The sequence below is a fragment of the Vidua macroura genome, chromosome 4, assembly GCF_024509145.1.
Source record: "Vidua macroura isolate BioBank_ID:100142 chromosome 4, ASM2450914v1, whole genome shotgun sequence".
In the NCBI taxonomy this organism is placed as follows: domain Eukaryota; kingdom Metazoa; phylum Chordata; class Aves; order Passeriformes; family Viduidae; genus Vidua; species Vidua macroura.
The window spans coordinates 14,645,188-14,669,479 of NC_071574.1; the positions used below are offsets into that span (position 1 = coordinate 14,645,188).

Sequence of the window (24,292 nt, forward strand, 5' to 3'; positions counted from 1 at the left end):
TTGAGAAAATACAGAACAAGCACCTTGATAACCAGATCAGATCTGTCAGTGTGTACACAGGTGTGCACACATCCAACTGGGTCACTTCACTTTTGCCTAACGGGTTATATTTTTCAGCTTTTTAAAGTGTGGAATTGTTCTGTGCTTTGCAGCCCTCATATTTCATAAATATTCCCAGTTATTTAAGGGTCCCATGTGTCTGTTTTTCTGGATGTTTTTACCAGTATGAGCAGCTGGGCAAATTAGTAAGAAGTAAAGGCCTGTATTCCACATGTATATAGTGCCAAGAATTGGGGTGGTGATATACAGAAAGCAGCTATTTATTTGATCATTAATTTCCGTTTTAATTATTAGCCAGAATGCATTATAAGGTAGGTAAATAAACTGTTTACTGTAAGTCATCCATAAGACATAAATGCCTTGTCACAGGACAAAATAAAACTCACTCCTCTACAAACAGTGCTACAAGCAATTTGTAAAGATGCTCTGGTTTTTCTTCCTGTGTGAATACAGCTGCTAAAAGTACTTGGAAAGAGGGTAATATTTCATCAGCTGAAGAGCAGGAATTTTATTAGAAGTTAATCAATTTTATTAGAAGTTAAATTCATCTTTTCTTTTTTTATTGCAACCTGTGCCCCAAATGCAGTTTGGAAAACAAAAGAGAAAAATGCAGCTATTGGTGTAAGTCTGTTTTTGCTGAAGCTTCTAACAGTCTTTAACAGCTTTATCTTCACTGGCTCCATGCTTTTAAATGCAAATTGAGAACTGGGGGTGGTGGGGACAGACAGCTTTAATGGATTATACTCCATGCTAACCAACCCCTGGATTATTACAATATACAAATGAACATGTGTCTCTAAGCATAGGAGAAGTGAGCTCTGGTGTTTGCAGTCACTTGTGAGAATTTCTCAAGTAGGGATGACTAAAAATACTTGGAGTTTAGCATTTTGTTTTCTGAGGCATTTAGAAGCTCTTAGTTTACTCCATGAGCAGTGGAAGTAGTGAAAACCCTATTGTATAGATTTGTGCCCTTGGGTACCTCTGTCCTTAGCTGTCCTGCAATGGCCTGAGCTCCCCTCTGTGGTGTCTGTACAAGATAATTCCTTCCCCTTTCTCTGGCATGCAGCTTCTCCACCTCTTAACTCCCCTACAGAGCCTTCTCCTTCCCAGCAGTGGGCTGGGCACAGCAGAGCTTCTGCTGCATCTCATTTAGAGGCAGCAGCATCAAGTTTCCCTTTAGTGGCTAGGATTTTTGCTGGGTCTCAGCGTGTGATTTTTTAGGCAAAGATCCCACTGCTTCTTGTGTTGCTGGCAAAAATTACTACAACATTATGTAAATATAGCTGCTTTACAGTCTCACTGTGCACTTTATTTTCAGTTTTTTGCCGATACAACATAAATGGAAGTAAGCGTCTTAAAAATCACATTTTAAAAGGCTGTGATATATCATGTTGTGAACCACTTACAAGAAGAAAGATGCTTGTTTGCTTTCCTGAAGATTGAGATGAGTGCTTGGAGAATTATCTTGTTATACACTAGATATTGTTAAACTCTTTATATATAAATACATAATCACAAAGACATTGATCCTATATATATATATAGGCATATATTCCTGATCAATATGCAGGGTTTAGGAATATGACAAATAGCTGGTGAATTTCCTCTAGGAATCTGGTGTAGAAACGTGGGAAAAAGCAGGAGGAGGCTATGTGTGGAATAACGATGTTGTCCACTTTTTTACAAACTTTCTTTGGAAAGAACAGTTTGTAAATTCCTGATGCAGACATCTGGGATGGCGCTTCTCAGGAATACAAATTGGAAATACTGAGATATAATCTCTTGGGAGTTGTCTCAAGAAGCAGTTTATTGAAGCATTGTTACACTGTTTAGAAAAGGAAAAGTCAGAGCTCAGTAGTAGTACAGCAGATTTCGAAGTACGTACCTTCCGTCATAAAATTTGAAGCATGTCATGCTTTGCTAAAGTAGCAGCACTTGGAGTCTGATAAATCAGGGGTAGTGGTTGTGTTTTTCTTTGTGGGTTTGTTGGGTTTTTTTTGTTTTGTTTTGGTTTTTTGTTTTTGTTTTTGTTTGTTTGTTTTTTGGTTTTTTTGTTGTTGTTGTTGTTGTTGTTTTTTTGTTTGGGTTTTTTTTTTTTTTTTGCCCTGCTGCTTCTGGCCTGCTTAGGAGATGATTTTTATACACTTGTTCTGTGTGTTTGTCAGTAGAGAATGCTGACAGCAGGGTAGAGAAACAGGAGCACTTCTAGCAAGCTACACTCCCAATTTAAGTGGGACATAGCTGAATTTTTTATACACCAGAGAGAGTCAAATATGAGTAACACATTATTATTTCTTTTGCTCCTAGAGCCACTCAGTAATTGCTATTTGGCAACGTGTTTGCTTTATTATTTTTTTTCTTTTTTAAATAAGTATGTGCACTCCACTGTGACTCTTTACAGCTTTTTTGGACAATGCCGCTGTCTTTCTGCTCTGTTCTGTTGTGTCTTTGTGTTTTTGTGGATCTAATCTAAAAATCTCAAGGCCAGCCATAAGCAGAACTTCAGCATAGCCTGTATGTATTCCTGTCATGTGTGGAAAATCATGTTTGCATGGGTTCAGTCAATTCAGTAGCAATCCTGAAGAATTCTATGGGATGACTCATTGTTCTGAGGAATTCTTGTTTGCTGCAGAGCATGTAAAACATTTTTGCTCTGCATAAGTAAGTCATTAGATTACCATTAAAATGAATTCCATCTTATAAAATAACTCATTGTGCTGTTTTCTCTGGAGATTTTATATTTTTACAAATATCCAGGTTAACTTGGAGTTTTTTTAATGATGACCACTTTTATATCTATATTAAATATAAAACTTGTTAAGATTAAGCTGTTACCCTTTCAGAAGGTAAAGAAAATCAACTTCCAGTCTTTTGAGAGGCACTCTGCAATTAAGCAATCTGTTACAACAATCTGTAGATGAATCACCCTTGAGGAAAGTGCTTTAAAGACATTGTTAATTCCTTGTTGATTTATGTTATTTTCCTGTGTAATCAAGAAATGGTAGGGGAGTGGAATTACTAAGTCATGTTATGGAGGCAAACACAGACTCACTCATAGGATGGTGGAGAAAAGCCCTTTGAGATCATTGACCCAGTACTGCCCAGTCCACCACTAAACCATGTCTTGGGAGATGAGGCTGACTTAGGGAGGGTTCACTCAGTGCCCCTGTCCAGGTCAGCGATAAGGATACGAAACAGAACCAGCCCCAAAACTGAGCCCAGGCAATACCACTTGTGACCTGGCCCCAGGTGGGTTTAACTCCGTTCCCCACCTCACTTTAGACTCCACCATCCAGCCAGTTTGTCCAGGAGGCTGATGAGGGTGATGCTGGCAGAGGCTTTAGTGAAGTCCAGGTAAACAACATCCACAGCCTTGCCCTCATCCCCTGAGCAGGTCACCCTGTCCTAGAAGGAGATCAGGTTGGTCAGGCAGGACCTGCCTTTCCTAACCCCGTGCTGTCTGGGGCTGATCCCCTGGCTGTCACATAATGGGACTTTGGCAAATTAGCACAGCACTTCCCGAAAAGTTTCCCTATTATGTTCCTTGGCATCCACTCTGAACTCGTGATGTAAAGTGTCTCGGAAGAACAGAATTTTATCAAACAGTTTCAAAGGGCACTTAAAGAGAAAGCCTGATCAATATCTTGTTAATGCCACACTTTTATTAATATTGCTTGAAGCTGGGAGAAGTCATTGTGCCTCATTTCTTATGTGCATATATTTTTCCTAGTGGAATTTAAATTATGTTAAGATTCAGAAATACAAGTATTGTGAAGTGGAAAGAAGCAGAGCACAGGGAGACAAGGAGCTGTGGAATAGCAGCTTCAATATGCTAGGACTCATCTGCCTGGGAAGAAATAGCTCAGAGAGGCTGTGGTACAAATGGCATAGATAGTGGGAATATGACATTACTGCTCACTGCCCCTTCCAGTCAGAAGTTGAAGGATATCAGATGGACCAAGGACATTTTGGTTTTTAAACCACAAAAGGAAGAACCCTTCCACTTCATGCACTGTGCAGCTAAGCTGCAGACAGCCTTTCTGTTATGAATGTCGGAGCCTTAAACCAGTTGGACAGATCTGTGGAAGTGTGGTCAGTTAAGGGATGTTAAATGCAAAGGCTGAATTTCAGAAAGTCCCTGGAAGCAGTGATTGCTGAGATACTGGTAAAATTTGGCCTTCTAGTGCTTGTCCAGTGCTTAAATTATTCCTTAGACATCTGCTTCCAGCCCTGTTTGGAGCAGAGTGATCTGGAAATCTTTCCCAGACAAGACTATTTGACAAGACTATCTGTTGGTGGTGATCCCAACAGGTAAAAACTGACACAAGAATGCTTCTGGATGCTCCTAAGGTATTTCGTAGGCATTTTGTTAGGGTCACATGGATTTTAAGTGAGATTTTTAGTTTAAGATAACCATTACCATTTCTTCATATCTCATAGTAACATTCATTCTCAAAAAGTAATTTCATACAGAGAACTATGTGAGAAGAAAATTAGTTTTGATAGGGAAAGAAATGTTGCAGGAAAAATGCCTTGACACAAATAGCTGAAGGGGGCAAGGCAGTGTTGTGGTGGGGGAAGGGGTGGAAAATGTGGTCATTTCCAACCTCCTTTCATTGTGGGATTGGCATCACTTGGAAAAGTAATTTTAACCTCATGGCTACTTTAATTTCCTGTTCTGTAAATTGGTAGCTGCTTAACTTCCCAGCGTAGTGAGCAGTGATTTCAGTTCTACACAGGCATCCTCTGAAGGAGTACCTAGCTGTGGAATTACAAGAGTTCCAGAAATCTTGTGCTTCTTAAAAAAAGGGGGGAAGGCCATGTTTTAAAATCCATGTAATACTGAATATTTTCAGATCACAAGTATTCCATACTTCCTTTTTATACCTCTGAGGAAATTTCCCCCCTAGTCTGTTCTGCTAGATTCTGCTGTTACTGTCAGACGTGAAAAGTTCACCACTGTTTCCATTTTGCTTTTTTATCTGTCAGAAAACCAGAAAATAACAAACCTCCCCCAACAAGGCTTATGAATCATTTCTGAAGTGGGTTAAATTCTTGCATTAACAGGCAGGATTTTCCTATTCCCATTTGAATGCTTGGTAGGTGATAATGTGTTGACCAAAGTCTTCTAAAGGTAAATTTGTTCAGTAAAATAAATGAAAAAAGGTTATTATGGACTTGAGTAAAACAAAAATACTTATGATGGGCATGCCTTCGGGACGTGTGCAAACAGCAAATTTACAAGAGAGTAAACTGTCAGATATGTATTTTTCTCACCTCATTTCATTTTCCAAATCCTTGTACTATAAAGTCAAAGTTTACTTGCCAAGTGTATTTAAAGATAATTTAGTCAGTGAAACTTACAGGCTTAAATCACTATGAAGTTTCCCAAAAAATAGTAGTGTAGTGTGGAAATACTGAATAGATGCATGATGGTTATGTAGTGCTATTTAAAGATACATGTAAATACAGTTAGGTATATTTTTAAGAACCACCTGCTAAAGAGAGCAACAGTAGATGCAAATTTGAATTTTTTAGCCACACAATCAGATGTGTTGTTAGAGCTGCATCCCAAGGATGCAGATAATCCTTTCCCAGTAACAGGAGCTTGGCAACTTCAATATAAATAAAAGCTAATACATCAAAGTCACTACCGAATGCCTCAGTCTGCTACTAATTTGCATTTTATTTGTGAAGGTATGGCAGAAATTCTGTTCTTTGTAATACTGTTGTTCATTCAGACTTGAACTCTTTGAGCTTTGATATTTCATGTGTCTTTCAGACTTTTTTTTCCATGATCAGCTATTGTTCACTATTGGTTTCTGATAAGCAGTAGCAACAGCTTTGGCAGAGACAATAGTAGTGAAGTTCTTAAACTTTAGGCCAAGTAGCTTCTTAGTGAACCAACATTTTTCCAAGTCTTCTAATTAGCCTTAAACACTATTACATAATTTTAAAGTATTGTTATAAATTAGAAGTTCATGAAAAAGTAATGGTGCCTAAACAAGAGCTAGATCACTACCTACTTGTTCAAAGTATTTCTTCTAGTTTAGTCTACTTCAATATTTTCCATGGTAACTTTTTTTAAAAAGTAACTTTGCATTTAAGTTGATCATAGCTTTGTCCTGGATGCCTATGTGACAGTCAATGTATTGTTCAGTGCATTTAAAATACCAATTTTGTGTTGTGCTCCTTCCAGGTGCATTCTGCTGCCTCTCTTGGGAATGAAGCCCCCTCAGCAGAGCCTCTTCATGCTGGTGGATTCGGTGGATGAGGGCTGTAATGTTTCCGAGGGTGAACAGACTTCCACGAGTTTATCTGGGACAATAGCAGAGATTTTAGCCAGCCACTTCGAGTTCTTCCCTCCCTGGCTGCTCCTCCTGTGTTCTGCCCGCAAGCAGAGCAAAGCTGTTACAAAAATGTTTACAGGTGAGCACAGAGCACAGGAATTGTTTGGGACCTCTACCTAGGATGTTGTATTTGCCTGGCCCTGGGGATGGTGGGAAGCACTGCTGCATGCTTACTTCTAAAAAATGACAATAGCAAAAACAGTAATTCTAAATTAAAAATCACACATCCCTGTTTCCTAAGGACTATGGAAAGTTTAAATCAGCCAAACATTTTAGAGTTAAATTTTATCTTTGCAAAGCATCCATGTTCTCTTCAATATCTTGAGTTTTCCTCTTCTTTACTCATTTTAGAAGGCTTCAAAATAGGTGATGTGTAAGTGCAGAAGTATTTCAGCTGCATACACCCATTCCTTATAACCTCAGAAGGTTTTCCATTAAAATCTCTCCCCATGTTTGCAAAAAGCCGGTAATAATCTCTGAAGTTGAAATTGGAGAGAGGAACAATGTAGATGTGAATTCTTAGACTGTGCTTTTGGCAAAGGTTGCACAGTAAAAAAAAAATTTTACAGCTTCTTCTTCCAGGCTTTACTGTGTCATGAGAACATTTCTTCACTGTAATGACATTGTTACTGGAAGTTCTCTGAAATTTAATAAAAGGCAATATCTGGACTGGATTCCAGGCCTATGTATAAAGCCTGTGTGTATTAAGGACACAATTAGGACAAAAAATGTGATTGTAGAACTTAGACCCATAGGCTTGCTCGTTTCCACAGTGGCAGAAGGTCAATGGGATAATTGCATTTTGGAATGAAGTACTGTATTAATCAGCGGCAGACATGAAGACTGGTATTTGGGAGTATGTGACAACTGAAAGAAACTTTGGGGTGGCTTCACAGGGTTCCTTCAGGCATTCACATAGGAATAATTTTGTCAGAGTTTGGCTGATTAGATATGTTGTTATTGCCAAAAACCAGACAAGACTTTCTCACAACAGTCCTGTTTCCTTTCCATTGAATCATACAATGTTTCAGACTAGCCCTAAAAAATTGCTGTTGTCTTTTAAGTATATTTCCAGATGGAATTCCTGACAGGAAGAATCAGCAGAACTAATGGGTATGCCTTTAAAAAATATTTAATTCCAGTGAGCTAATTTTTCATTTCCACAGAGTGTGACTTGATAAATAGCATAAAGGAAATTGGTGTGTGATACTATAATCCCATCTTCACTGTGGAAAAGGTACAGCAAAGAAAGAATTGGATACAAATTGAGAAGATATTTTAGGGTCTATTTGGAGGCAGTTATGGTTTAGCCACTATGAAAGGAAAATGTGACATTACAGCCAATGTGATGGCTGCCCATTTAATACATGGTTGGAGGATTTTCCTGTTACCAGCCAATATTCAGGTTTGCAGTAGTGAGGAACTGAGGAGCATGGCTGAAGCTTCTGTTAACTTCAAAAACTATGCAACTTGGTGTTGTAAAACTGCAAATATTGTGGGTTTGTTTTTGGTTCTGGCCTGCAAAGGATTAACTGACATTAACTCTTCTGCTGGGGCAAACTCTTCTCCTTCTTTGTGGTATTTGAACGTTTACTTTTAGCTAAGCCAATTTTTAAAGCTATTTATATTTAGTTGGTGGGCGGGCAGTAGTGGAGATCAACAATAAGTATTTGGACCAAATAAAAATCAGTTGCACTGATCTTTAACTTGGTGAGAGAGATTAGGATCCTTTCAGAACTGATGAAGAAAATGTGTCCCATCTGTAGTTTTTTCTGTTAAAAAAGTTTTGAAGCATGGTATGAAATACACATACATTGGCCAGTATTAATTTGTTTGCAGTGAGTTTGTATCTGTTTTCACTTAAAATTTTCATTCAGTAAAAAATTCTTCTGAATCTGTCTAACAAATAGGTTTAGCGCTCATGTCAGCAAAGTGTTCCCAAAAACTGGAAGTGGGCTTGCTGCAGTGGCCTTGTCCTGATAATGCTCTTTTTTTGGGTGTGCAGTACAGATGGGAGCTGTGCAAGCGGCTCCTGAGCCAAAAATAGTGATGACATGGAAGAGAGAGTCCAGTCTTTCTCACCCACTGTCATCCTGACACTGCCAGTGGTGAATAATCATCCCCTAGCACTCTTAAGAATGAGAAAAGGAGGAGGAGTGTTTGTTCTGGTCCTCTTTGTTCTTTCACTTCTGGTGGCGACTTATTTATGAAAACTGAATAGCTGTGCCTGCATCTGCTGCAGCTTGTGCTCTGGGCCCTTCTGTATTCCCAGATTCTGTAGTAGCACAGCGTACTACAGGTTTTTTCCCCTTGCTCAAATTCTCAGCTTTCACTAATTTAAAACCAAAAAAAGAAAAGTGGAAAAAAAAAAAAGTTTTGCCTCTTGTGGCTACAGAGACAACCTCAAAAATATGAACCAAATGTGAGACGATGCCTGGCTGAGTCTGTGGTCACCCTCCACAGTAAGCAAATGCCAAATGAGTTAAAAAAGGAGAGGGACAGATAACTAACTGCCTTCTCTTCATATGCTCTGTCACCAACTGCCACATGCTACCTGCTTGCTTTTCCTAGTGGCTTTTCCCCTAAATTTAACAATTCTGTCTTGCACCCGTAGTTATCCACGTTGTCTCGCACATCATCGTTTGTTATCATTTGGCTCCAAGTGTGGGCACTCAAGCAGCTACATCAACACAGCCTTTCCAACATGGAAGTGGCACAGAACATAAAATGTATTTTTTTTCATTTTTAGCTAATGAGCTAATGAGCTCTCTTTTAAAATTAGACTAAATCTTGAAAGCATAGGAGTCGTGCTTACAAAACTAATTTCCTGGTTTGAAGATCCCTCATATTAGTTGGAAAACTTGAGGCATTTTCAAATCAGGCAATTTTACATAGATAAGTTGGAGTGAACAGCAGATAATTTCTCATTAACAGCATAAAGGTAAGTAGGCAAAAGTGCATATATACAAATGGTTTTAAAAGGCTTCTTTTTAATAGGCATTTACCTAATTTCTTCTTTTTTTTTGCTAGACACGTAAATCAAGTTTCTGTGGCATGGGGCTTGATTATACCCCTCAGTTAAACACTGACATTCTTGTGAAGAATTCCTTATCATGCATGAAGGATGGCTGCACAACCTGTGCAGATGTCACATCTCAGGGAGCCATAGTTCTCATTAAGTTCATGACAAATACCAGAAAGATACTGGAAAATTTAATAAAAAACCGAAAGTGGAGGTGAAAGGGTTCAGTTTAGCTTCAGAGGCAGTTTAAGTTCCATTCACCCACATGTCCAGAGGCAGGAACTGACAAAGTCATCCATTTTTCACTCATCCTTTTATTTGTCATTCAGTTCCAGACAGACAGGAACTTTTAGGAGTTGGTGTTTATCCGAATTTGTTCTTGATTAGAAATCTCGGGAACATGTCTTGCTCCTGTTTCTGCTGTTTACTGGTCTGAATAGATGTGAAGGGTTGTTTTCCTTACAACCTTTCCAAAAAATTAAAAAATAAGCAAAAATGTGAAAATCTTAGAGAAATACAGTAAAAAATCACAATGCAGCTTCTCTGAGAAACCTCACTTTCTGGTGATTAGAGCTACTCATGTAGTTCTATTGCTGAATCCCCAAACCAAATTGGTTGCCAGATTTGGAGCTGAACCTTTCTGCCATTCCAGAAAATAAATGGCATGAGACTACTTCAGGAGAGATTGCTTCCAAAATAAAAAAAAAATCTAAGTTGTCCTCTAATTTTTCATTGTAGGTTGGAATTTATTTGGGTGATTTAATGTTTCTTTGAAGTCTTCATGGGAGTTGGATTCTTACTGTAAAAGATAAACTATATTTTTATGTGGTTGTAAAACTTCCTTTTATAATATAGAAGCTTTGAAAAAGTTTATTTTTTGTTTAGGTTTGGGGTTTTGAAAGAAACATAATTTAAAATGCTTGGGAAATATATAGGGAGCTTTTAATTACTGTGTCCTTTCTTTTCATTACTACTTTGAAAGCATTGTACTAGGGAATTTCATATTTCCTTGTAAAAAGTTGTGTGAACTTGGAATTTAATTGCCTTGTAATTAAAGAGGGAAGACTAAATTGTTTCAAATGGACTATTACCTGTAGATCTAATTAAAGAAACTTCTGTGCAGTGACACGGACCAGTGAAAGCAGCAGATTCAGCCTCAAAGTCTCATAGCACCTGCAGAAGAGACAGAAAAATTTGTAATGCACAATATACTGCAAATGCACTAAAAGCTAAGTGTGCTGCCTGAGTCTCCAGGTGCCCTTTACTCTGGTGGATAAGTTATTCTTTTTGAGCAGGTGTGCATAAATGGCCACAGAAGTACCTAATTCAATACATGTTTAGATCAGCAGCATGAAGTATTAATGCCAAATTACTGCTATGTTCGTAATAATTTGTATTACTCTAAAGCTAACAATTCAGTTAAATACATTAAAATGCATTTAAAACTTCTGTTATGTGCTTATGTACATCCATTTAAAGATATGAAAGTGGAAGGATATTTTTAAGTATTGAAACTTGCTAGTAAATAGCTTTTTGACTATTAAAGTATGAAAAGGTTGACATGCTATAAAAGTATTTATAACCAAGATCCTTTTTTTTCCCCTTTTGAATGACCCTAGATCTTGCCAATGAATACATTTGGAACAAATTTGTTTACAGAACTGCCAGAAATTTAATAAATTAGAACAATCCATATTGGAGCTCTCGTTGGGTTGAAACTGATGTGTTGTATGAAAAATTTTAACAATGCAAGAAGCAGGGTCGTGGGACTGCAAGTTCTGTCTACTGTAATTTCTGTTTTGCTGAGCTTAAGTAGTTCATGGGAATGCATCAGAAACAAAATGAGCTTTCTCTTAATATTTTTGTGCTTCTTGTCCATGAAAGTGACTTATTGTATGGGGCAGGGTTGAAAAGCAAGTTTGCAAGCACTTTGTTTGGAAATGTAAAATGACTTGATTTAGGCAGATATATGGGGAGAAAATACATAGCTTTGTTTTCCTTCTTCAAGCTAGCAACAAAAAATTCAGACTTAAAAAAATTCAGTTCTATCTATAAGGCTTCATTTGAATTATTTGCTTATTATAGTATGGCCTGATGCAGTGGTTAAAATTAACATCCTGTTTTATGTCCAAAAGTCTGCTACAATGGCAGTTTGTTATTCCCAGCCCTTAAAGGGCATTTCATCCCTGGGATGTGTGAAGGTCTGTATAAGCGTAGTGTGCTTCTTGCTATCCAAGCTTACTTTCAGATACAATATATAGGATCTCATTAACAAAGAATGTATTGTAATACTGCAGAAAAGAAAAAAAGAAAAGGGGAAAAAAAGCAGTTTTTGGCTTCCATAAACATGTTGCCAATCAAATAGTTTAAAACTGCTCTGAAGCCTTCTGAAATTTATTTACTTGTCTGAAGTGCTTAAATATTTGGTGTATCTGAGCTAAGAATAGATAATTTTTAGCTCTAGTATGGAACAAAGTAATCAGAGCATCTTAGAATGTTTTGTGTTGGAAGAGACCTTAAAGACCATCTCGTTCCAACCCCCTGCCATGGGCAGGGGCACCTTCCACTATCCCTGGTTATTCAAAGCTCCATCCAACCTGGCCTTGAACACTTCCAGGAATGGAGCATCCACAGCTTCTCAGGGCACTGATACATCATTTAAAGGGGAAAAAAAGTGCCAAACACACAAACCCTTCCTTTTTTTCTTTTTTATTTGGAGGGTTTAGGGGTTTTTTTGTTCACTTTCCCACCCATTTTGGGAAGCAAAATGAAAATTGTTTTTCAAAGAACGCTTGCAAGACAGACAAGAGTCTCATTTTTGAAGCAGAGATACGGAAACTGAGACAGAGGTGCTTAAACTACTATCACTGCGAGTTTTCCTGGGAAGGCTGGGAGTCAGGGGAGGTGAAGTGTAATCATTAGTCAGGCAACACTGAACATCAGCTGAAATCTCAGGCTTGCTATTGTGCCAGTCCATCGAGGGTTTTCTCATTGCAGAGAAATGAAATCTGCTACTGAAAAAACATTTAAGTGATGTAAAAATAAAAATAGCTTACTTTTGCAGGTATATACTGGAAGGCAGGATGTGGGCATGGGATTAATGTGAGAGGTTGGGGAGCAGGGTCATGTAGGTCTAAAGACACAGAGAATGATTTTGCAGAGCTCCCTGCCTGTTCTTGTTCAGCCAAGAGACAGGGACAGATCTGTGTGAGGCAAAGCAGGGCAGTTCAGAGGAAGGTGAGTGAGCGGGGTAGTTGTGTTTGCTCCAGATTGAGCAAACCAGAGCTGTTCCCTCTGCACAAATGAGCCTGGCAAAGGGACACCTATCCCTAATTACACCTCCTTGTATGCATGTGACCGTGTGTCCATGCACCAAGCAATGCCTTGGCTTTGGTGTTATTTTTTCACTTCTGTATCTTCTGAAGGATCCTGACCTAGAAACAGACTTCACTTCAAGTGGGAGCTTTGGGATCTGCAGAATCACAGGACACTGTCTGCTCTTACTCAGCAACGTTTTTTGTTTGGGTTATGTGCAAGAATTGAGGGCTTCACAAAGTTACATACAGAATATTTTAATAAAATACATAGTAAAGCAATGTATTATGCTATCCTACAGGTCAGGTTAGGACATTACTTGAATTTGTGGCACATTATGGTGGATAAAGCTGTTTCTGTTTCTGTGTTTCCTTTTAGAGCCAAAAAAAAAAAAAAAAAAGAATGGAATGGAGAAAGATTATTTTCTTGCTCCTGGCCTTCTCATTCAAAAATCTTCAAGTAGTCAATCTTACTTGTGTAGTTTTATTCTCTGAAGTGACTGTGCAAAAATGTCCTCTCCAATGATTTCATTTCATGGAGAAGCATGATTTTGTTTTAGGTATTCTATTGATTCAGTCCTGTTTGTAGTGCTTCCATAAATTACTATGGGAAGCAGAAATATTTTAGTAACACTTACATAGCTTACCTCTCTGTTCTCCTCTGTGGTGTTTGTACAGTGCTCATGTAGACTAAACAATTAACAGAGTGACCTTAATGGGACATTCAGAACCTCTGCTGAAGCCACTGGGGAGCAAAAACCACAGCTCTGTTACCAGCCTGAATTTGCTGTCAAAACAACTTCAGACACTGAGCAGTTTGATCCACAGTGTTTAGATACAATAAAAACATAAATATAGAAGCAACATCCTTCAGAGGCTCACTTAAAATGTTTTTTTTCCATGGAGATGGGGCCGGAATTGAATTGAATTGAATTGAACACATCAATCTATGGTTGCTTTTCCTTTGGTATAATTAGTAACATAGCTTTGGTTTGAAGAGCGGTTGGTTTTGTGTCTGACTAGCTGAGCTGGCTGTAAGGAAAGGATCACAAGCTGTCCCTGGAAAAGTGAGGTGCAATTCTGACCTGAAATGCAGTCACTGAAGGTGCTGCCTCCATGACCTCTGTGGTTTTCCCGTAACTTCCACAAGAGCAGCATTCAAACAACGTGATGTGTCATTAATCAAAGAGGGTAGGTCCTCATCAAGTGCTTACCTTGGCCCTACCAGAGCAAATGTTTGAAATGGCAGAGGCAGCCGTGTATCCACATTGGTTCAGCCCCATTCCTGAGAGTCTTATGGCCACTAAGGCAGCGCAGGGAACTTCCTCGCACGCGCTGCTGGGAACGGTGTCCCTTTCCTTGAATGGGGAGGGGACATACACGGTCTGTGTGTATGAAATAATGTCCCTTTTTCTTCTAAAGAGTAAACAGGCTGGAAAAACAAAGAGACATGACTACAAGAGAACCTATGTCTTTATACAATGAGTCACCTACCTGAGAACCAGGGTGTTTATCTAGAACTCAGTCTTCTCTTGCAAAATGTAGGTAACTTTCAGTGTGCAGAGGTCTGAAGATGTTTAAAACTATTTTTTGAGTGTCTCTCCTGTATAAAAAGCTTTTAAAAGAAGCTGTGGTGGTAAAGTTAGTGATTTATATACATTTAATCATGCATGTGCAGCAGGTGCGAATACCCTCTTCTGTAATTAAATAAATATAATAATTGTCTTAATCTAAATAGCTGAAAATTACTTAGAATTCCATTGTTAACCACATTGGAGAAGGGATTATTCCTTCAATAATATAATAATACTTAATAATCTTATTTCAGTTGTAGTTTTGATGGTTTTACTTAGGTGTTTAGTGTTGTCCAAGGCAGACACACAATGCCTAATTCAGAGTGATTTTCAATATTATTTTTGTTAATAGCACCTGTTTTTTCTTATACTAGATGATGATAACAGTGCATCTAATTATCAAAGTTTTCTGCTATTATAATTAATATATATTCACTGTGTTTACTGGGGAAAATATTTTATGGTGGGTGTTCCCCACCCAAAAATGTCTTGGCTTTTATTTACTCTTCTTTCAACATTGAGTTAAGCAGAGCTGGATCAGAAATAATTACAGCTTTCTCTCCTCTCAACAGGTTTTCGAAAAATAAGTCTGGATGACCTCCGAAAGGCTTACATTGTGAAAGATGTGCAGCAATATATTCTGCATCGTTTGGACCAGGAAGAAGCCCTGAGACAACACCTCACAAAAGAAACAGCAGAAATGCTGAATCAGCTTCACATCAAAAGCAGCGGTTGCTTTTTGTATCTGGAACGTGTCCTAGATGGAGTTGTGGAGAATTTTATCATGTTACGGGAGATCCGTGATATTCCAGGAACATTAAATGGCCTCTACCTTTGGCTCTGTCAGAGACTTTTTGTGAGAAAACAGTTTGCAAAGGTCCAGCCCATCCTTAATGTAATTCTTGCAGCCTGCAGGCCCTTGACCACCACAGAATTGTATCATGCTGTGTGGACCAAAAACATGACGCTGACGATGGAAGACTTTCAACGCAAATTGGATGTTCTGTCCAAAGTCCTTATCGATGGCCTTGGAAATACAAAAATCTTGTTTCATTACAGTTTTGCGGAGTGGTTGCTGGATGTAAAGCACTGTACACAGAAATACTTGTGTAACGCTGCAGAGGGACACAGAATGCTGGCGATGAGTTACACCTGCCGGGCAAAGGATTTAACACCGTTAGAAGCTCAAGAGTTTGCATTACATCTCATTAATTCTAATTTACAGTTGGAGACTTCAGAGCTGGCTTTGTGGATGATATGGAATGGCACACCTGTCAAAGACTCCCTGTCAACCTTAATTCCTAAAGAGCAAGAGGTGTTACAGCTACTGGTAAAGGCTGGTGCTCACGTCAACAGCGAAGATGACCGCACGTCTTGCATCGTCCGGCAGGCTCTGGAGAGGGAAGACTCTATCCGTACCTTGTTGGACAACGGAGCATCAGTAAACCAGTGTGATTCCAATGGGAGAACGCTGCTGGCCAACGCAGCGTACAGCGGCAACCTCGACGTGGTCAACCTGCTGGTGTCAAGGGGAGCAGATCTGGAGATCGAAGACACCCATGGGCAAACAGCGCTGACCTTGGCTTCTCGGCAGGGGCACACCAAGGTGGTCAACTGCCTCATCGGCTGTGGGGCCAACGTCAACCACACAGATCACGACGGCTGGACGGCACTGCGCTCAGCGGCGTGGGGAGGGCACACGGAGGTGGTGTCCGCGCTCCTGTACGCTGGGGTCAAAGTGGACTGTGCCGATGCTGACAGCCGGACAGCGCTGAGAGCAGCAGCGTGGGGAGGGCACGAAGATATTGTGCTGAATCTGCTCCAACACGGGGCTGAAGTTAATAAAGCTGACAACGAGGGCAGGACGGCTCTGATCGCAGCTGCATACATGGGACACAAAGAGATCGTGGAGCACCTGCTGGACCATGGTGCGGAGGTGAACCATGAGGACGTAGACGGGAGGACAGCGCTGTCTGTGGCTGCGCTCTGCGTGCCGGCCAGTAAGGGACACGCCTCGGTGGTCAGCCTTCTCATCGACCGTGGTGCTGAAGTTGACCACTGTGACAAGGATGGCATGACTCCACTGCTGGTGGCCGCCTATGAAGGACACGTGGATGTGGTTGATCTGCTCCTGGAAGGAGGAGCTGATGTTGATCACACAGACAACAATGGCCGGACACCACTTCTGGCAGCAGCCTCCATGGGCCACGCCTCCGTGGTGAATACTCTCTTGTTTTGGGGTGCAGCTGTTGACAGCATTGACAGTGAAGGTAGAACAGTCCTGAGCATAGCATCTGCACAGGGCAATGTTGAAGTAGTACGGACTCTGCTGGACAGGGGGCTAGATGAAAATCACAGAGACGATGCAGGCTGGACACCTTTGCACATGGCAGCTTTTGAAGGTCACAGGTTGATCTGTGAAGCTCTTATAGAACAAGGTGCTAGAACAAATGAAATTGATAATGATGGACGGATACCTTTCATATTAGCCGCGCAGGAAGGTCACTATGATTGTGTGCAGATGTTACTGGAAAATAAATCCAACATTGATCAGAGAGGCTATGATGGGAGAAATGCTCTCCGAGTTGCTGCCTTAGAAGGTCACAGAGATATAGTTGAGCTACTGCTCAGCCACGGAGCAGATGTGAACTACAAAGATGCTGATGGCCGGCCAACGCTTTATATCCTAGCATTAGAAAACCAGCTTACAATGGCTGAGTATTTTTTAGAAAATGGTGCAAACGTCGAAGCAAGCGATGCTGAAGGAAGAACAGCACTCCATGTTTCCTGCTGGCAGGGCCATTTGGAGATGGTGCAGGTGCTGATAACGTACCACGCTGATGTGAACGCTGCAGATAATGAGAAAAGATCTGCTTTGCAGTCTGCTGCATGGCAAGGCCATGTGAAGGTCGTGCAGCTTCTCATCGAGCATGGTGCTCTGGTTGACCATACTTGTAATCAAGGTGCTACTGGACTCTGCATTGCAGCCCAAGAGGGGCACATTGACGTTGTCCAGATATTACTGGAGCATGGTGCTGATCCAAATCACGCTGACCAATTTGGGCGTACTGCTATGCGGGTTGCAGCCAAAAATGGACACTCCCAGATTATCAAATTACTGGAAAAATATGGTGCATCAACTCTGAATGGTTGCACTCCGTCTCCAGTCCACACAATGGAGCAGAAGCCCTTACAGTCGGTCTCCTCTAAAATGCAGTCCTTAACCATGAAGTCCAATAGTTCAGGGAGTACAGGAGGAGACATGCAGCCTGGAATGCGGGGATTATCCAATGGGCCTGCACACGCCTTCAGTTCTCCTTCAGAGTCTCCCGATTCTACGGTTGACCGTCAAAAGTCATCTTTATCAAATAATTCCCTGAAAAGCTCCAAAAATTCTTCTCTCCGCACCACGTCCTCGACGGCCACCGCTCAGACGGTGCCCATCGATAGTTTCCACAGCCTGTCGTTCACAGAGCAAATCCAGCAGCATTCCCTTCCACGTAGCAGAAGCAGGCAGTCCATTGTCTCCCCTTCTTCCACAACTCATTCTCTAAGTCAAAATCATAATTCACCCAGTAGCGAGTTTGAATGGAGCCAAGTGAAACCTAGTTTGAAATCAACTAAAGCGAACAAAGGGGGCAAAACAGACAACTCCAGCAAGTCTGGGTCAGCTGGAAAGAAAATAAAGCAGAGTAGTTCCTCCCAACCCAAAGTGCTAGAGTATGAAATGACTCAGTTTGATAAACGAGTACCTATTACCAAATCTGGCACAAGCATGCCACTGAAATCAATGCCTCCAGAGCCACAGTGCAAGATTTTGGTCCCTCCAGCTCAGCAAGAAGTTGGTCGATCTCAGCAGCAGTTCCTGATTCACCAACAGAGTGGGGAGCAGAAGAAGAGAAATGGCATTATGACAAATCCAAATTACCATCTTCAGAGCAATCAGGTTTTTCTCGGCAGGGTTTCTGTCCCACGAACAGTGCAGGACAGAGGGCATCAGGATGTGTTGGAAGGCTATCCCTCCGCAGAGACAGAACTCAGCCTTAAGCAAGCCTTAAAACTTCAGATTGAAGGTAGCGACCCAAGCTTCAACTACAAGAAGGAAACACCATTGTAAAAGGTAACCTACCCAGTCACAAAGGAACCAAATGTCTGCATTTCATTTAAAACGTGTTAAAATGACATTTTATTATAATTTACCATCATAATTGCTTATGTGATGGATGTTAAAATCTTAACCTGTCAAATATTTCCTTTGCTGTAATTTAAAAGCACCAGCCATAGAGGAATTGGATCACTGTCATGTTGTCTGTTGAATTCAGTTGCTCAAATTGTGCCCCACTGTCTTTGATAAGTGAGTTTCAGGTAGCATTGATTTGGAATTTGATTTTCAAATGTAAGGACAGAGGAGAATTTCAGTTCATGATGTTTTCAGATATAGTCTTTATTTCATTATTTATGAAAATGCTCCTCAGAAAGTTTCTGAAGGTTTTTATAAGTTATAGGCAACCACTTCTCTGAATGTGGATTTCAAGGGTGAATAAGTATAAAATACTATTCTAAAGCTTTGATTTTATATTTCTCTTACTGTAAAGGTAATCCTCCTATAAAAGAGGTGCTTTCCTCAGTGCAAGATTATTATTTATGTTATGGTACCAATTTTCTGACCATTCTCTTGTTCTTAGTCAGTGGAGGTCATTTAGATATCTCACCTCCTCTCCAATACTGAATTTTAAGCTGAAAAAGTAATTATCAGTCTCTTTTTCAGATATGAATTGTCAGTGAGTCAGCTAAAATAGTTCTATTTTTCTCCCTCTTCCTGTTGAAGTGTATATTTTTTAGGGCATTTGGAATGTGTTAATATGTTTTCTATTGGAATCTTTAATTTCAATCACACATTTCATAAAGATGGAAGCAGCATCTTTATGAAATGTGCGCCCACCTCTTATTGCTTGCTCACTTACTTTTGAAAACATTTTTTGTCTGTGAATGCAGCATTTTGGACAGCTCAGGCTGCTGCTCCTTAGAACAAGAATGTTCTTGCCAGTTCTGACTCAGTTCTGCTGCAGGTCATCAAAGACAGCGTGTTTCTAGGACAGTTGAAGGGGGTGCAGAATCCACACATGGAAGGTTTTCAGCTGTCAAAAACTTATAAACAGGCATTTTCCCAAAATGTTCTGGAAATTTACTTTAATTGAATATATCTGTAGATGTAGCTGAGGTCCCTTTAGAATTGCAGAGCAATGGAATATTGTGCAGGACCCTGTTGGGTTGGCGTTTTGCTTCCATTAAAAAATGTTTGAAACAATACAGTGTTTCAGAAACATCTGCACTAGATGTTTGTAAAATTTGTAAAATGCAAATTTTACCAAAGGATCAGATGAGCTGTGGGGCTGGACAGCAGGAACAGGCATAGAGGAATCATCAGCTGGGAGAGAAAAGTCCCTAAATCTTCGTAAAAGTTACAAGTACTTCAGATTCCCACAGTAGTACATCATGCCCAAACAGGATTAGAATTTATTTGTCATTTTTTCCTCCTTCTGTAAAACTTTGAAACATGTAATTAAGGATTGTATTTCCTAACTCTGACGTGCCTGCACCTGATGTTCATCGCGTGCTTTCATGTTGTACTTTATTGTAAATCCATTGCATGGTTCTGACGTAGAATGTGTTCATCTGACCTAACCTGTCATCAAAAGCCTGGTTTTGGTGAATTTTTCCATCTTCCTTGATTTTAAAATATAAACAGCATATAAAGAAATCTGAACATTCCTCATATCATACTAAAATTTGGCTTTGCTTTGTCTGGAACAAATGGTGTGTTACTGAAAATTCAGGGTTTCTCTTAGTGAAGTTCTTGGTTTTACAAATGGCTAAAAAATGAGGTGTGGATAACCAAATGGTTCCTTTTGCTTTTCTCTTAACACTTCCCAGAGCGTCACTTTAAAGATGGGAATTTAGAACAATTCTGTGTGGATTATGAATTGCTTGGCACAGGCTGTAATTTACCTCCTCTTTTGCCAAATCTCAAGCAGAAAAAAGGGTCATTTCCCTGACCAGTGGATAAATGAGTCACCTGTGGGGAATCACATCAAAAATATTCCAGAGAGGCACCAAAGGAATGGCTTTCCTTCCCTAGCTGCTGCTTCCCACCAGGAAGCTCTCCTGTTGTGGGGACCTTGTAGGTGCTTGGGATGGCAGAGAGCACAGGGAATCAATCACAGGACTGGGGTTAGGCAGGAAACACTTTTCCTCATCAGGTTGTTGTTGTGTGCTTTTGACTTTAATTAGGGATGATACAGCTCTGTTTCTGACAATGCTGTTTGTGTTACAGACTATTTCAAAGCTTAATGTTTTTATTTTATACTTCCAGGCCAATTCCATGATGCTGTGAACAGAAGCGCTTCTGCTCCCAATGATTTATCAGCTGGCTGGGATGAAAGCAAACAATGCTTGTTTAGTCCACCTAGAAATTCAAGAATGTGATTCCTACAGTTCAGTTACCTTAATTACTGTAATGTGCCTACATTTTCAGGCTGCCTTCTCAGTATAACCCTCTGTGCTTCGAAATTTTTTTTTGTGTACTTTGTATTTAATACACAGAATGAGCACTTTTTTTAATTGCAGAAAGATATATGCTGTATTTCCCTGACCACAGCTGAAAATGGTAAGAACCAGGAATTCTGATTTCCTATTCCAGATCGCTTGGTAGAGGTGCATGTGCCACAGTGAACTGTGTTATGGAAAAGGCAGTGCTTTTTGTATTTATTTTTCTGTGGCTAAAGAAAATAAGCAACGAGTTTGTCACATTTGCATTGTTGTCATGTATTGTCAGTTCCCCGTGTATTTCAAAAGGTTCCCTCCAGAATTACAAGTCTTCTAACAGTATTTTATAAATACTGTACTTGTGTGTTCTGTCTGTGTAATTGCTGTTCAGTGGTGGCAAAGAAGTCGGACTGCAACCACCTGCAGTGTCTTTGGGATTTTTAAGCAGCAAAAATCCACTCTCTGGTACTACAGCACCAAATCTGGATAGCAGACTGGGACCACTGAAAGCAATAGGCAAATTTTGGACACTTGGTCTGCAATAGGCTCTGTTATTGCTACGGTGATGAGGTAACTAATATGGGTATGTCTGAGGTGCTAAGAGGTCTGATCCTGCTTTCTTGTATATCTCTATACATTAGAAACAGCTCTTTCTCTTTTCCAAGGTAAAGGACTATTTTTGGGAATGTCACTAAAACAAACCATGGAAAATACAGACCCTTTGTGAGCAAGGCTGAGAGCAATATGCAGCGAGAGTGCAGTGGAAAAGCACAGCAACAGCGTTGCCTGGGGAGTACAGAGATGGCTGAGTTGGCCCTGTCCTGAGACAATAACTCCTTAAAGCACAAACTGGTATGAATGTGGTTACTGTTTCACGGGGATTAGGTAGAGCCAGCGTGTCTCTGTACCTGGAGCACGGTGAATCAGCAGTCAGGGGAACCCATCCATGGATAATGGAAAGCTGGTTTCCCACTCTTACAGCAGTAGTATTTTACTTGTGTGAAAGAGTGCAAAGTCAAGGTCATTGTTGTGAAAGTGAGCAGTGTGAGTTTTCCCTTCAAATGTGCACATCTTACTTGCACAGTTCTGCAAGTGATAAAATGAAACAAGTGGGTTCTTTTCTCCTACAAATGCAAGCTATATTCTACTATTCACCATTACACAGCCTTGCTCTTTAGAAAATAAGCCTATTTTTGTATGCAAGTGTTTCTTCTAAAGGCTTGGGTTTCATCTTTTTCATACTCTAATTTTGATCATTCCAGAAATAAGATGATAGAGAGCTGAGGTTATTTTTCAAAGATGATTAATTAGATCCTTAAACTTCGATGAATGGCGTCTGGATGTAGATGTAATGCATATTATGAGGCACTGAAGGGCTCCATGTCTGGTTATTATAATCAACTGTCATCAGAATACTTCTTTTAAATCTTGCACCTCCATTCTTACTTGCTTTTTCTTAAATGTAAAAAAAAGAATCTTTTATAGTCAGGCATTCAGCATATAGTAAAATTAGATGTTAGAAGCTGACAGATGGCAACATGGATTACTCTGAATGTTTCACGTGTTGAATTTCTTGTCCCCGTGGGACAATTATAAAATAAACATAACAGGAGTCTGGCAGAATGGCCTTAAGAGGGTTGGTGGTTTAGAAAAGAGAAAGTACCAAAATGTTCTCAGCAAACTTGTTCCAAACCTCAAGTGTAGTACATTTGCAATACTGTGCAAGAATACGACTTTCCTTAGTGATTAGATGTATGTTTTGTTCTGTGGAAAGGGATCACTGAATGCCAACATTTTTTCTACTGACCTTGACTGTCATTGGGATTATATTTATTTAAATTTATTGTGTTGTTATGAGTTGTACCTTGTGGACAGAGGACGTAAAAAAATGGCCAATTTCACAAGGGGCCACAACTTACAGATAGTCTGGTGGGTTTTGTGTGAATAGTATTTACATTTGAAACAGTCACTGGGGAAACCCTCTCCAAATCAGCAGAAAGTAGACCTGTCAAAAATGTTTTCAGAATGACAATTCTGCCACATTTTGAATATCCCTCTGGAATGGGGCATGAATTGCTTTTAAATCATCTATTTTCTCAGATGGTCTGTGTAATTTGACATTGCTGTTGCGCGTAATTTTTAGCATCACCATTTGTGAGGGGTTTGTGTGCCAAGCAAAGTTGCTGTTCCCCCATTGCTCCCTCCGCTTTGCCCTTTCCCATCTATAAAGGAGTGGAGGTCAGCAGAGAGGTGCAACTGTGACTCAGCACAGCACCTTCTGCCAGGCAGCAGTTCTCACCACCCAAAAAACCTGAATAAAACAGGAATCCTGTTTCTCTTCGTCCCATTTCACTGGTCCTTCCAAGGTCATCTCCACAAGACATCCAAAATTCTTGATGGGAGAGCTGGGGAAAAAGACTGTTTTGTGGACATGGATATCAATACTGTGTGCATGTGGAAAAACTCATCTGGAGAGAAATGCATTAAGAGATAACAAGGCACAATTGATGCATTTTTGTCTTCTCTGTGATCAATATTGAAAACATTACCATTTCTTTAAAACTAAAAAGGTGTTTTCCCTCCTCAGTTACTCTGCTATGCAAATGTCCATTATGCTTAATATTCCCCATCTGAACTCCTCAGTTAACTTGGTTTGCAGATGGACTGTTTTTTCCTGGAGTGGGTTGTAAATAGCCTTTAATGTACATTGAATGAATTTCACATTGTAAAATTTTTATTTTATTCCTTGTATTATATTAAGCAAAAATCCCTGTGTATATTAAAGTGCATAATAAATATATTTGCTTTTCAGCAGACATCTAACTGTTTTAATTTTTCTACCTCATTTCCTGGGACATTTGAGGAAAAGATAATTAAACTTGATTAACTTTCATGTAGTGCTAAATGAAGCGTGATGTGTGTGTCCAGTAAGCAGCCGAGGCTAGCAAACCTCAGACCCTGGCATTAATTCCTGTGGCTTTGAGCATATGCAGGAGAAGACTTGCTGCATGTCCTTCTGTTTAAAGTGACCATTATATACTGTAAATACCACAAGGGCCAATAAATTAACTATTTCAGTTGCTATGAGTTCTTAACAAAACCCCTTTGGGGTTTTGTTAATTATTGCCTTGATGAGTGTTTCTCTGTAGTATTTTCAGCTTAAGGAAAAGCTCTCTTACTTTGAGTGGCTACTCATTTTTCTTTAATGTGTTACTAGAAAAGGTAGGAGAGAGAAGTTTTCTGGTCCTTGCAATAATACCCTTTGGCTCTGTGATCTTGTCTCACTTCTTCAGATCGTAGAGCCAGCATGATTTTTCTGCAAAGGGTTTTTGAGTGTGCAGGAGGAGTTTGGCTGTGCCTTCTGCAAATGATGATGCTTCAGGTTTACCCTCCAAGTATTCTGTTTCACACAGATCCCAGCAGCTG

General features: G+C 39.9%; 1 protein-coding gene across 1 annotated transcript in view; it reads left to right on the top strand.

Annotated features, from left to right (window-relative positions):
- ANKRD50 (ankyrin repeat domain containing 50) overlaps nucleotides 1-23,689 on the top strand; it is a 40,163-nt gene extending 16,474 nt beyond the window's left edge. Inside the window, exons 3-5 of the mRNA XM_053976064.1 lie at nucleotides 6,260-6,489; nucleotides 14,893-18,440; nucleotides 20,694-23,689. Coding sequence (XP_053832039.1) covers nucleotides 6,260-6,489; nucleotides 14,893-18,437 — 3,775 coding nt within the window. The 3' untranslated portion in view covers nucleotides 18,438-18,440; nucleotides 20,694-23,689. The remainder of the gene's footprint in view (nucleotides 1-6,259; nucleotides 6,490-14,892; nucleotides 18,441-20,693) is intronic.
- Nucleotides 23,690-24,292: the final 603 nt, after the last annotated feature.